The sequence below is a fragment of the Scleropages formosus genome, chromosome 5 (assembly GCF_900964775.1).
Source record: "Scleropages formosus chromosome 5, fSclFor1.1, whole genome shotgun sequence".
NCBI classification, from domain to species: Eukaryota; Metazoa; Chordata; class Actinopteri; order Osteoglossiformes; family Osteoglossidae; genus Scleropages; species Scleropages formosus.
The window spans coordinates 25927394-25941579 of record NC_041810.1 but is presented as its reverse complement, the minus strand read 5'-3'; the positions used below and the strand labels follow the sequence as shown (position 1 = coordinate 25941579).

At 51.0% G+C, this 14186-nt stretch overlaps 1 protein-coding gene across 2 annotated transcripts in view; it reads left to right on the top strand.

Moving 5' to 3' along the window:
• Positions 1-3618: 3618 nt before the first annotated feature.
• Positions 3619-14186, top strand: part of b4galnt4a (beta-1,4-N-acetyl-galactosaminyl transferase 4a) — a 97652-nt gene continuing 87084 nt past the window's right edge. Inside the window, exons 1-4 of one of the 2 annotated variants that reach the window (XM_029251823.1) lie at positions 3619-3781; positions 4010-4177; positions 5035-5199; positions 5785-5985. In XM_029251823.1, the coding sequence (XP_029107656.1) occupies positions 5844-5985 (142 nt within the window). In that variant the 5' untranslated portion in view covers positions 3619-3781; positions 4010-4177; positions 5035-5199; positions 5785-5843. Of the gene's footprint in view, positions 4178-5034; positions 5200-5784; positions 5986-14186 lie in introns of both variants that reach the window. The other variant, XM_029251824.1, reaches the window with a different exon arrangement.

Genomic DNA, 14186 nt, shown 5'->3' with positions numbered 1-14186 from the left:
TGTGTGTGTGTGATGTGCGGTACTTCTGCATGCAATTGGTGCACATGTACCATCTTCATAACTGAAATGCTGTAGTTGTGTAAAAGCAGCATGGAGAACTGCAAACCAGGTCTTGATCGCTGGCAAGATCATGAATTTATTGTGACAGAACGAACCGCTGTTTTAGTTGAATGTGTTGCTCTCTGTCTCCGGGCTCGTTGTGGAAGTTTCTTCAACATCAGCGTCGTATGGCCTATTTACATTCTCCGCATGGAGCCTTTCTGCCACTGAGATGCCATTGATCTCCAGCAAACGATTCATTAGCTTGAAGGAAGGCTAAGGACAGAGTTGGGGGGGCTATGAATTATAAAGTGAGATGATGATATTTTCTCACCGGTTTCCTTCCCCTGCGGCACGACTCCCAAGGAGGAACATAATGAGGTCACCAAGTAAACATCCAGACCTTTAAAGGGCCCCGTTGGCCGGATCACCTGTTCGGCTGCCTATCATTTCGGAGTCTCTGAGGAAAATTAAGTGTCGTGGTGGAAATAGGAGTGGGAGGAGCCAAGAAAGTGGGAGGAGCCTAGTGACATGGGAGAGGTCCTCCGCGTCTCGTGGGAACGTTAGTCTTTTTGTGCCGTCGCCTTTTTTGGATGTGGCAGTTGCTCGATATGTTGTGCTCTCGAGGGATCAGCCATCATATGGTGTGGATCACATGTGCAACATTATTCTTCTTATTATTATTAATATTATTATTATTATTATTAACTTGTATTTTGTTGACATCTTTTCCAAGATGACTTACAATACTAGGTATGCTGTACTAAAGTGCCTATGATAATTTATTCAGTGCAGTGTAACTCATACACACACTCACTCACTCATTCAGTCACTCACACACACACACACACACACGCACACACACTAGAGGCAAGTGGGAGTCACCAGTTCAGCAGGTGAGAGGAAGGAGCCGACTGTGAGAGGAAACCAGAGCACTTGGAGTACACCCGCATGAACATGGGAAGAACCCGCAAGCAGACTGAGCTGTTTTCGAACCCACGTCCAAACCCGCAGCCCAGGAATGTGAGGCACCAGCATGACATTTGGTGGTTGTTATTCACTTTGTTTATGCAAAAGGTATAAAATTTGACATACACCTCCAGTTTTCCAGCGAACAGGAATTCAATAGCTGATGTAAATATACAGTAAATGACACTGTACGAAACAATGGGGGAGGGAGGAATCGGCTCCTGCGGCGAATCCCACGTTCAGCCTGTCATCACCCACCTTCCAAAGGGCTCGGAGAACTACCTCTTGACCCGAATACCTCCGCCTGTCATGGCGAATGACTGTCTGCCGGGATACGGGAGCGTGGGGGGGTGGCGGCGAGTTGCCCCGCCCTCCAGGGGGAGCCGTCACCGCAAGGGAATTGCACTGCGCCTCGAAGGAAAGCATCGAGTCCAAACCCATTGCGAGACTTCCGACTGAACCGCATCCGACAACGCAGCATCTGCTGGATCTGAGACGGAACTCGGGTCCGCCCCCACACTTCTGGGTTCAGTGAGAGCCCCAGGTGAAGGCGGAGCCAAACAGCTCCACCAATCCCTGCCCAGCACTGCGTACCGATCTCGCCCTACGCCTCCCACCGCCACCTCTCCTCTCTTGCCTGTCTCACCTGACTTTGTTGACGGGCAAATAAATGACAGGGAAGCCATCCCGCGGTGACACCTGGCTGACAGCAGCAATGTGACGACAGGCAGTTCCGTATTGCTGGCGGGAGGAGGGTCCGTGTCAGATACCGCAGCGCAGCACCAACAGGAGCTGACGCGCCATCAATCTCTCTCCTGCTCAGCAGGTAAGAGGAACGTCACGCGTCGTGTCGAAGCATCGGGCCCCAGAATACCCTCATCCACAGCGGCCCTGAGTGCCCCCCTCCTCGCTGCCCCTCTTGCACTGCAGTGTGAAGGAGTCTTATTTTCAGGGCGCCGTAATAAGGCAGCGACCCTCGGTGAGAGGCCGTCACACACACCCCCGCTTTCGCGTGTGCTCGTTTGATGCGGAGTCTCTGAGAAGAAAAGGCCAGATCCTTAATCCACTTGACATTTTCCGAGGTGATCCTCGAATTGCTGCTCTCACACACGGCAGCCGCCTCCCCGGCCTTCCTCCTCTAGTGCCATCTGTCTTTTTAGCTCCATCTTGTCTGGAAGCTGTCATACATTTAGAAGGAGCTGCGAGTGTGAGTGTGGTCAGGTGACCATGTTTTGCTCACAGTGAGTGGTGCCCAGAAATGTCAGCTGTCACACCTCACACCCCCGCACCTGACAACAGCCCATGCTTTCTGATACCGAAATCTCAGTCTCACACTGAGCCACCGGCAGAGAGTGCTCATCTCTACAGCGGTGCGCGTGTGTGTGCGCGCGTGTGTGTGTGTGTGTGTGTGTGTGTGTGTGTGTGTGTGTGTGTGTGTCTCAGGACTGATGAGTCCTTATTGATAAACTGGTGCACAAAACTGTTCCGAAGCTGCCAGAATTTCCGCACTAATGGGAACAAGGTGCTTCCTCACATCACTGTATACCTTCGGAAACATCATTATAATGGAACACCTATTTAAATGAAACGCCGTTTGTTTCAGGTGATTTTGTACAATGTGTCGTTTCCACATTCAACACTGCGAACACCCACGCGGCGGCACGTGCTCGTCACGCATGTTAACCCCCCCTCCCCTTCCCCTGGGTCCGCAACATTACTGATATTGAGCGCGTCTTTTTAAAAAAAAGAAAAAAAAAGTAATACTTCAGTTTCACCACAAGGTGGCGCACAATCGCAGTTTGAAAATATTTGGAAACGGAACGTTTTTTGCTCTCACCCTGCTTTTAAAATGTTTAAATGTGTTTAAATATTTGTGTGCAAATGTAAGTAAACATATTAATTTGCAGCGAGCATAATTTGGCGCCCGCGCCCCGCGGATCACGTGCTCCTGAAAGCATACAGTACAATGTATTATATGATAAACCTAATATAGCGTTATGAAAATAACACAGTACCATGAAGTAAATAGTAGTGCATAATAAAATATATCAGTACTGTGGATTCCAGCAATACTTTTGAAATACTACTGCAATACAAAAAGTAAAATAGTACCATGGACTTCATACGGCACCACGAAAATAACACGGTAATAGGAAATTAATATTATTGTATTATTAATATTAATATAATTAATAATATGCTGCAGTCGTATTACTTGGTGCTCTGTGTTCATACTCGTAATCATGTTGATCGAGCTGAATGAAACTTGCAGTAAATTTAAAGGACGGCTTTAATCGTGGACAAGAACGTGAAGTTGTAGTAACAGTCGTTACTAAGAAGCTGTATTAATAGTGTGTTATCATGAAGTTGTATGAATAGTTCATTGTTAATATGTCACCACCCACTGTGGCTCATCTCTCTCGCTCTCTCTCTCTCTCTCTCTCTCTCTCTCTCTTCCACTATCACCCTCAACGCGCAGGGCGGAGCCGACGACCCACTGCCCGCGAGCGCCTCTCCTATTGGTCCGTCAGTGCGTCGGCTCGACCGCTGCGCGTTTTCATTGGTCAGGTGCGCTGCCCGGCGCCCCGCCCACGTTTGGTTGCTCGGCAGCCCACAGATGCTCATTGATGAGGAGTGAAGTGGAGCTGGAGCACAGCGCGGCGCGGCGGTTCTCCTCGCACCCCGGACCGGACCGCCGCCGCCGCGAGCCTCCCACTGTGACCCCACCCACCTGCGCGTGGCGACGCCGCTGCAAAGAGCCACCACTAGCGGCGTAAGCGCGAGGAGGGAGCGTCAGAGCGTCCGCAGCATCCCCGGGCGGATTGCGAAGAGATACATTGTAGCGCTGCGTGATCGGAGCTGCTGCGTGTCTCTTCCTGCTCTGTCCTGCGTGCGCAACATTTCGCCAAACACGTCGGAAAATAAATGTAATGTGGAAGTAGAAGGTTTTTTTTTCCTCTCTCCTTTTTTCTTTTCATTTTTTTTTTTTTTTTTTTTTTAGAATTAGGACTGTGAGGTTTGAGAATGGAGAGGTGGAACCCGGAGCCGGACACTCTCCCCCCCCACCTGGACCTAGCCTACAGTGAACAACAGTGACCGAACTTTAGCTCGCGACCGCTCTCGTGTCTCTCCTGGAAGCGAGAAGCGAACCAACATGAGGACCATTCAGGTGCGTCCGTCCCGTGAGCGCGGGTTCGAGCGGAGGTGGGGTAGAGCGGGGTGGGGTCACTGGGTTCTTCACCCCGACAACTGTCACCGCTTGGAAACACAAAACACCCACTTCTTCCACGTGTGGCGCGTGTCCTGCAGTAATTAATTAGTTTCGAAAGAAGAACACAGAGTGTATCTTTTGATGCTCGAAGGACTGAAATGATCACGTACAGTACAGTGAAATACACTTTGTTTTATTCCTCCCGAATGTGATGAAATGAGAGTAGAGTTTTCGGCTTCAGTTCGGTTCAGCCCCACTTCGCGGCCCTGTGTGTGTCTCACATACCCGTCACGTACAGTAATTCCGGCAACTGCTCAGCTTTCCGGACCCCCTGCATCGCTTCCCTCCCAGGAGTGAAAACCCAGCGTGTACAATTAAAAAGTGTCAGAATGTACAGCTACAAAATGCGCTGAACCGCCAGTGGAACTAAGTACTAACTTGTAATGCGCTGCTATAAATTAAATTGCGACCTGCTTAAAAAAGGGGGGGTTTTATTTAACTGTCTGTTATAATTAATAACGGAATTAATGCTGATAATGAGTGGATGTCTTGAGAAGTGGGGGGGGGTGTACAGGCTTTCCACAAGAAAAAAAAAAAAGGATGGCAGTACTCTGTTTGAAAGTTGAGACAGTGGCTTTTTGATGGACACACATGGCTGGAGCCGGGAGCCGGGAGCCGGGAGGGGGATGATCCTCCGCTGAGTGGCTGTTAGGATGAGGGAGAGGCCAGCGCCTCGCCGGGATTTCACCAGATTAACGGCCGACTGCTATTTTCTCCTCCTGCCTGTCCTCTGTTTCCCGCTGCTCCGGCTGCAGCCGGTGGGAAGAGTCACATCAGAGCGCGGCGGTGGCGTCGAAAGGACGACACCTGCCAGGGAGATGTAGATGCCGGACGGCGCTGGAGCAGCTGCCGGACCTTGGAGCCCCAATTAGACCCTGACTGTCAAGAATGAGTGGAGCGCAGAGGGGAAGACGTCCGCAGTGAGTGGGGCCGACACCAGGCTTTTCGCTCCCATGTCAGTGATGCTGTCGTAAATAATGGATTCTTACTGTTATTGTTATTAATTTTGTTGCTTAGCAGATGCTTTTACCCAAACCTTCCTACAGTGACCCATTTGTACAGCTGAGTGTCATTACTGGGGTAATTCAGGGTAAGTTCCTTGATCGGCAGGGAGCAGCAGGTGGCGCAGCTGTTAGAGCTTTGTATTGAAAGGGCCTGGGTTCGAATCCCCACGCTCGTTGTAGTGCCACTGATCAAGGTTCATACCCTGAATTGGTACAGTGAAAATGACCCAGCTGCATAAATGTTACCCAGTATTAATATAGAGTATGGGGAGAAATGTGTCAGTTGAATTAAGAGATGAATGATCAAGGAGAGCGGCAGGGACGGGACTTGAACCCAGTTCTCATCGCTGTGCTACGTGTTTCAATAGCGTGATATTTTAAAGCAGTGCCTGGTTATGACACGTAGCGAGGGGCCGCCATTGATTTGTTTAGCTGCTGGGTGACATTAGGTTGCAGCTCATCGCTGTCAAAATGACACCCTTCCCCCGCGTTCCCCGTCAGACGCAGCCGACCCGCGGTCCGAATTGTCCAGCTGCTGAGCAGGTGACGGTGCTGCGACGATGCTGCGCTTCCCCGTGAAGAAGATTCGGAAGCAGTTCAAACTCCTGCTGCTGCTGGTCTTGCTCACGTTCGCCGTGTGGTTCACCTACCTGCACATCAACCAAGGCAAAGCCATAAAGCTGCACTTCAGCTACGGGAAGGGTAAGGCACCACGCCGGTTCAATCTCCGGGTCCCGTAAACATGGTGGGTGGTGTTGGCGGCGGGGGGGCAGAGTTCCTTCCTGGTCTTTCTTGGGTTACAGAGAACATCAATCCAACATGCAGGGTCATGGGGGTCCAGAAGCTCTCCTGGAAACATAGGGCGCGAGTCAGGACATCACAAGGAAATTGCACCCAATGTAGAGTCACCACTCTACCTGAACGCATGCCTTTGGAGGGTGGGAGGAAACCAGAGCACCTGGAGCAAACCTGCATGAACATACAAAGTCCACACGGAGTGCGCATTTGGATCCAGAGCCCCGCAGCCCAGCGCCGCTGCTGTACCACCATTCTACTTGCTAGAGGGGACAGAGCGCGCTGGAACGGGTCCAGGTCCCCAAAGGAAGCGGCGGTTTTATCCGTAATCAAAACGCAGATCCAGATTGGAGGACCGGGGGTCACAGCTTAGTTGTCAGAAAGCGCCCCGGTGCCAGGAGTGCCGCATATGGCCGACGTTCCACTTGATGAATTAAAGTTCGTTTAGATAATAAGGGCAGACGTGTGCGCCGAATGTGAAAGCAGACCTCGGGGCGGAAGCGGCGTGAGCAGATGGGCACGCGGTACGAGGGACAGGAAGAGCGGATCTCGCTGTGGGTCTCGCTTGAGCGCCGGCACCCGTTATCGCCGTGGCGACGACTCGGCCGGCACTCGTCGCCTCAGATGTCTCTTCTCCCTCCCGCTTCCCTTGGCTCGCATGAGAGCACATTGTGACCAACGACCCTCTCCTGTACTTCTTTATGCTCACTTACTGCTATAGCTCTCGCACCTTAAGGGCCTGGGTTTGAATCCCACCTCCTGCAGTGGTCTCCGCCGTTAAGGTTCTTATCCTGAACTGATGAAGTAAGAAGTACAAATGGGTAAAAAAAGTGCAAGTGGCTTAATGTACGCGGCAAACTTGTAAGTCACCTTGGAGAAAAGTTTTAGAAAAATATTGGTTAATAACTGTTAAATATTATGTATTTGCAGTTGAGGGTTAAGATTTCAGGTCCGTGCCAAAAAGGGTGTGTGTGTGTGTGTGTGGGTGAGGGTGTGAGTGCAACGAACACCTCCTCTTTGCCGGAGCGGCATGTCGGCAGAGCGGCTGCTGGCAGCGCACCAGATGAAAGGAGCGCGGTGTGCGCCGGAGAAGCGCCGCGCTGTAATTGGTGTTTAAGGACGAGCCGTGACAGACGCTTTATGTTTTGTCAGCTGCCCCCATGGTCGGGGACAACAGCCCTAGCTCCACTCCGGGGAATTAATTACCTTTCTAAAGACGGAGTTGTGTGTGAGCGCGTGGAGCACTCGCCGGCCGGTCCCCGCGTCGGCGCTCCGGAACGTTCCGGCACACCGGGAACTTTCCACAGAGCCTTTGGTGGACTGGGACACCCCGCTTTGCTGAAGGAGGGTTGCGTGTCACTCTCCGGTCCTCCAGCTGCAGCTGCTGCCCACCCCATTCAGTCCCACGTACGGGACGGACAGACGCCGCACCCTCAGGCCTGCGTTGCTCCTTCACCGGTTGGCCTTTCCGCCCTTCTCCACTGCGCCCCCTGTAGGGCGGTTGGGGTGCGAGCACCTCCGGAGGGCTCCCGTCCCACCTGTTCGTCTCCTTCTCTCCAGCCAGCGGGACTTTCTCTTTGTTCCCAACAGAAGTGGAATTTCTCTTTGAAACGTGTTTCTCCGTATCGCAGCGCATCTTTAATTAAGTGCCGGCAAACTTTTTTTGGGAGCTCGGAATTGAAGACTAAACCAATTACGGTCTTTCAGTGCCAACTGCAAGAAAACATATTTATAATTCACACAACTTCAAAATTCATAGACAACTTCTGGTCTTCTACAAAGTGTCAGTTTCTTTCCAGGGTCCTGCTGTGCAGTTATACCTGTACGGTGCGTATGGCGTCGTGGTTAGAACTCTCATCCTGCACCTGAAGGGCCTGGGTTCGTACGCGGCGTCCCTTCGGTACGGTCGAGGAGGCGTTTTAAACGAACGTGTTCAGATCAGCCTGTTCTCGCACTGCACCGTAGCCGGGTTCCAGTCAACTTTGGGCTGTGCGTGTACCCGGGGGGGGTGGAAACGTCCTTTGCAGAGTCTGCCGCGTCGACACTCACGCTGCCCTCTTTATCCGCTGCACCGGCGACACAAAGACTCGTCTGTCCTTCTCCGGAGTGTTTACTGAAACCGACGGGAGGTGGGAGCCAAGCAGCTTCACTGGGCTGCCGATGAATAGAGGCCTTTAATTAAATACACACGTTTGTGCAAACACACACACACATATAGTCATGGCGCTGACAACTACAAACCTGTCCGATTTTTTTTTTTTTTTCCCCAGCCTAGAATTTGATTGTGGATCCTAAGCTTGGTGGAAGATGCGAAGGCCTTGAGGAGGAAAATAATGGACAGTTGTACAAATGCGCAGTTGAAAGCAAGAAACGCTTCTTTATGTGGATGGATGATGGTTAAAGGAAGATAAACACTCACACACACACTCGCGCATTTGTACAACTGGAGACCGGGGCTGTCATTCAGGATATGGAACTCCTCAGCCGTGTGCTCATCTCACCTAGAGGATTCTGGGTGGACTCGGAGGGGCGTGGCCTGGCGACAGCAACGCTCCTGCTACGGCCGTTCCGCTAGCCTCCCCTACTGTCACTCCAACATTTACAATAATTTATTGGAGTCCCAAAGCTACTTATGATGATTTAAACTGGGTCATTTTTACTGGAGTAACTGTAAGACAAATACCTCGGTCAAGGGTAATACAGCAGGAGGCGAGATTCGAACCTGGGTCTTTGGCGGTTCGAGGGGGGCGTCTCTAACCGCTACGCCCCCTGCAGCTTTCCCTTGACCGCTGCTGCTGATTCTGTCATGCAGAGCTCATCTCATCTTCTCATAGATGATGCAAAAGACCCGGAGCCATTTGGTCGACGCTCAGATTTTCTGCCGGAGCTCCATCTTTGATATCCCAATGAAAGGGCGCTATTCATGATGAAAGCAGCTACAAGCACACGTGTTGAAGTGTACTGCTGGATGTGTGATGTGTGCTGTGGCGCAACACCCCATAGGCTGCTGTCAGCGCGACGACTGTATGAAAGCTCGCTCGTGTCACCTTCCTCTTATTTTAGGCATTATTCATTTCGCAATATCACCCAAGGCACAAGCTGCCCTCTGAATTTTGACACCCTTCCCGCATTTCTTTGTGACGTTCCGAGGGGACGGACCGGAGGCGCTTTTTTGTTTTTCTCACGATTTTGGGTCCGGGTTTGGCGAACGGTTGCTCGACACGCGGAAGAAGGGCTGCTGCCTCCGACTTTGTTTTCCGCCGCGTCGATGGGCGACCAGTTAAAGAGGCTTTAATTCACCAGTCACGACCGGAGCGCCGGCGACCGTTTAGGACATCCGGAGTCCCGCTGCGATTGGTCTGGGCTCTGTGCGTCACAGATGAATTTCGGCGATGAGGTACCGCGCGTCTCGGTGCCAGTTACCGCGCTTATAAAAAATGTAATTCTCAGCATTCATCAGGCCCAGAAGGGACGGTAAATTAGGCTCCAGCGACTAAGCGGTTATGTCGCAGCGGCAAATCTGGAGGCACATTACAGCAGCACGTTTACAGCTAATGTCTTCATTTTTATTACGGTGCTGCTGCACATTTGATAAGGGCAGCGCGGCGAGGCGGCCGGTTGCCAATGAGCCGCAAGTCTCTCGTGTGCCATTGTGGCAGGTGAGGGTGCTAAACGCACAGAGGGTAAGGAAGTCTCTCTCAATTACCCCATTCGAACCCGCCACCCTTCCTCGGTGGCTCTGAATCTTTTAAATGCCGACACGTCCCCCTCCCGTGCACCCCGGGCAACGGCTCGACGTAACAAGGAGCGCGGAGCTGTCTAACCCCGGGGTTAATGGAATTTGGTTTGGCTGTAACGAGCTCCTTTCTACTCTGCAACTCTCCGTTATGCAAATGGTCATCAGCCGTCCTCATCTCGGGGAGAGACGGTTCCGTCCAAACCGCTGGACTCTTTCTCTATCCCTTTGTTCTTCCACGGAATCAATTGCTAAACAGATGTGGAAATGGGCTGCCGGCGAATGATGCCTTTGTCGCCGTGCGGCATTCCGGCCGCCTGAGGCTGTGGAGACTGTCATTGATACGCCGTTAGCAGGTGGGGTTTTGAGAGCAAAACCAAAGAGAATCTCTGTAGGAGGGAGATGGGCGATGAAGTATTGCGTGGGGACAAGGCAGACCAAACACACCAAAGGTGGGTTCCCTTGTTTCTCCAAGGGGCAGTAAATGGTATGGTGGCTACAGCTCTTGACTTGCACTTAGAGGTTTAAATCCCACCCCCTGCTGTACCCTTGATCGAGGCCTTACTCGAAGGGTTGGTTTGATCCTGTCTTAGTTTCATGGCTTCCAGGCCGTGGCCTTACGCAGTGTTGTTGAAGACAATCACTGTCCGGGGAGCCCCGCTCTTCTGACTTGCTGATGTGCACCTTACCGAGTGTTGCAGCGATCGCTCCACCGAGTTTTTGTTGCTTCTCCACATTGGGGTTTGTGTGCCGGGTGTGAGTCCATAACCTTCTCTGATGTCCTTAACTGAAACTAAGTGGCAGAAGCGACACCGGCAGTTTTGGCGTAAGGGCAGCGGAGATGGAGGAGCTATGGCAGAAGACACTGCATCTGGGTGAGTTTTGAGTTCTCTGAGCTGTTTCCCAGGAACCACAGCATTAGATGGGTTTGATTTTGGATTCTGAGACGTGACATAAATTCTGAATGAACTTTGAAGGGCCCCGTGCGAGTTTTGGAAGTGAGTCCCCAGTAGTGTCCTCACTGAGCGCCGTGGTGATCTTGATGGGTTTCCACACTGTCAGTAGCTGTTCATCACGTGGGGAATGGAAGCACCGTCCTGCCCTGCTCTGCCAGTCATCATCGTGGTAAATTCATATGGATCGCGTCTTCGCTCTGGCCAGCCTGACCCATCATTACTTTCCACAGAAAGAATTTCATTCCAAACTGATAATTTGATCAGTCATGGTTTCTAATTAAATCTCGTAGGATGATGTGAGAGTGAGATGTGGGAGTGTTTCATTTAGCTTTCTCTTAATTCAGTTTTACAGGCTTCTCAGGTCTTGTTGGAATCCGTCGAGTTTTTGGGGAAACGGGAGCCCCTTTCGCGCTGTCGGAACAGTTGCTGCATAACGTTGTCAAGAAAATAGACGATGAGGAAAGTTTAATGATCTCAAAATTCTTTTTTTATCTCTTGTGAGCCGTTTCAGTTTGAGCATTGACCTCTACTAATAGCACTCCAAGGGTTTATCACGTTGAAATGGCAGATACAGGGATTTATTTGCGGTGGTCTCATCGTGCGGTTGCCAGCTTCAGTTTCGCTTCCACGGGTCTTTGCCAACATAGTTTCTTAAGTCCTTAGCGCAGATCAATAATGATATCATTAAAAGTTACTGAAGAGGTTCATTCTACAGTCTCGAAAGGATCTTTACTTAAAGTCCTACTGGTTACACCAAAGAGCCAGGAGTAACGACCTCCCACCTGCGCTGGAGGCCCGAGATGAACGTCAGAATCTTGGCCTCTTGAGTTTCGCTAGCCTCCCTCCATTTTTAGTGTCACGAGGCACATGGAGGGTGGACACATCTGCACTGCTGGAGCCATAAAATTGGATTTCCTTGACCTTTCCGGTCAACTGTGAAATGATCTCGCTTCTGCGCTGAGCTGCTAATCCAAGTGGACTGGACGGACATTGAGTCCACTGTCTCGGTCCTGGAGATCGAGTGAAGGACAACGCTTCTGGACAGGGTGGTGCCTTGCGCTGGACTATCTGCCTGCCTTGGATGTCACCAGTTGGTGGAGGCCTTGGAGACCAAGGATAATAACCACTACAAGAATGACAAAGATCTCTGCGGATTTCGCTCGAGTCTTTTCTTCCTGCGATCGTGATGCCTGAAGGAGTTCAGAGGCTACGTGTCAAGCGTGGTTGATGTGACCGCGACAGCCCACCCAGAAAAAAAAAAACCAGACACCTCTTTACTGAGTGTCTTTTTCCTGTCCTCGGTGTGTTTGTGGAGACAAATCGGTTTTCGCTACCGTTTCAAAAGTCCGATTATTGCTTTTTCTCTCACGGCTGGCCGTACCTGAACTGGGCTTTAAGTCCCGGATATGTTCCGTGCTGCGAAGACTCTGTTGCTGCATTAATGGATTGTATTAGGCTTACAGAGGAGCAAAGTGGTTTTGATTTTGCTGTCAAATGGGATTTTGTCATAGACCCGCACAGTCGGACAGATGAGACCCAGTGCCGGTCAACAAGGCGTTTGGGCAATACCGCATCGTGCAGCTCGGGTCCCGCGGTGCTCCCACACTAAGAGACACGGGTTTTACACTCACTCATATGGAAACGTGGACCACTGTTTAGTGTTTGGACAGGTATCGGACAGAGCACTGCTCGGAACTGTATGGCAGCACGGTCTGTGTCCTTGCGGTACGTGAGCACACTGCCGTTGTGCTTTGACCGTGACCAATCAGGGCTGGAATACAAAAGCAAATTATATCTCCCTCAACATATATTGCTGTCTTTGTATGCGAAATGAGGAGGGGAAATGAAGCTGCGGCGGCGATGAAGAGGATAAGTCCAGCGCTGTGAAATGTTCGGTTTAATGCCGTCCCTATCGTTGCCGTGCACCGTGTTCAATTTATGAAGGCATTTTCATAATTTGGCTAACAACCAATTAACTGTAAAAGTAATTATCATCTGTATTGCAAGTGAATGTTAATTATGCCCTCGCTCTGCCCGGATTTATTTTATTCATTTCTTTTTTTTTAAATGTTGATCCAGGTTTTATGTGTATTAAATGTGTTCCTGGGGTTTGCGTAACCCTAATCTGCCCGTCAGGGCTGTGGCTCCCAAATATTGATTCAGGGAAGTTATTTGGCTCTCGGCGTTTGCTGTGAATCGGCGGATAAGCTCCAGTCTGTTTCTCAAATGCCATGGGGGGTAGCTGCACAAGAGTCGGGTGGATGCTATTTTTGTTTTATTTGTCTTATTTTTTGTTCTCGGAGTGTGTCTGTGCGTGCACGAATTCGCGTGCAGAATTCCGATAAGCAGAGCAGCAATAAAACCCTTTTCAGCCAGCGCTCCGAGGAGGCAGGTGGCGTCGTAGTTACAGCTGCTGCGTTGCACTCGATGGTCTTACCTCCTGCTGTAGAATTCTCCATCAAGGTATTGACCTTGAGTTGCTCTGGTACAAATTATCCGGTGGAATGAGTGGGTAAAAAAAATGGTAACTGACTTGAGTGTTCCTCAACCTAAGGGTTACGGAAGGTTGGGCGCACTGGGGCAGGCCTGAGAAATGCAGTGGGGTGACTAGTTTGAGGTCAAAATCCCGACCCCTCGCAGGCACGCGTTGCCTTTGGCAAATAACACCAACCAGTGGACTCGTGTCTATAGAGCGTGTAGAGCAACTGGGCAAATGACAGAGAGCTGGAGTGGAGGCTTTTCCGTGGCTGCATACGTGACTGTGGAAGCAGCTTCAGCAACATCCTATATTTAGACACGCGAGGATCTGCGCTCACTTCTAATCCTGGAAATTAAAAGCAAATGTTGACGGCAGGTGGAACTGGCAGGGTGAAACAGAGTTAGCATCGCTAGTTGAGTCGCAGAATGCTTCGGATCGCTTGGCGCTCCCAGAAGCGTTGCCCCTTCGAGACTCGCCTCGTTCATCACGGCTGCCTTGACGATGACATCGGGATAAGTAGCATAACAAATGAATAAGAGCGGAAGCGGTAAGATGAGCCCTTGGCTGTCTTTGTGCGAGTTCCCTGTGCCCACAGACTTGGTTTTACAGCTTTGGATCGAAATGACCTCCTGCGGTTTAAACGGCGAACATCACGGTTACGCTTTGAAGGCGATAATAAATTTGCGTGGGGCGGAGCTAGGGGGCGGGTCTTTTGAGGTTCATTAGCCCCCCGCGGCGAACGCAGTTCGGACCAGTAAATGCCCGTCGGTCCCGTCGCCCGGAGACACGGTTCCCCTCAGCTCTGTGGCGCCGTTCGGGGGACGCTCCCAGGTTGCGTAACATGATGAAAAGGATCCCGCGGAAGGCTTTTAGAGCGCAGCCTTGATGGAGATGAAGGAGAATAGGGACTTGATTAAGGCCCAGAATGCTTAGCTGT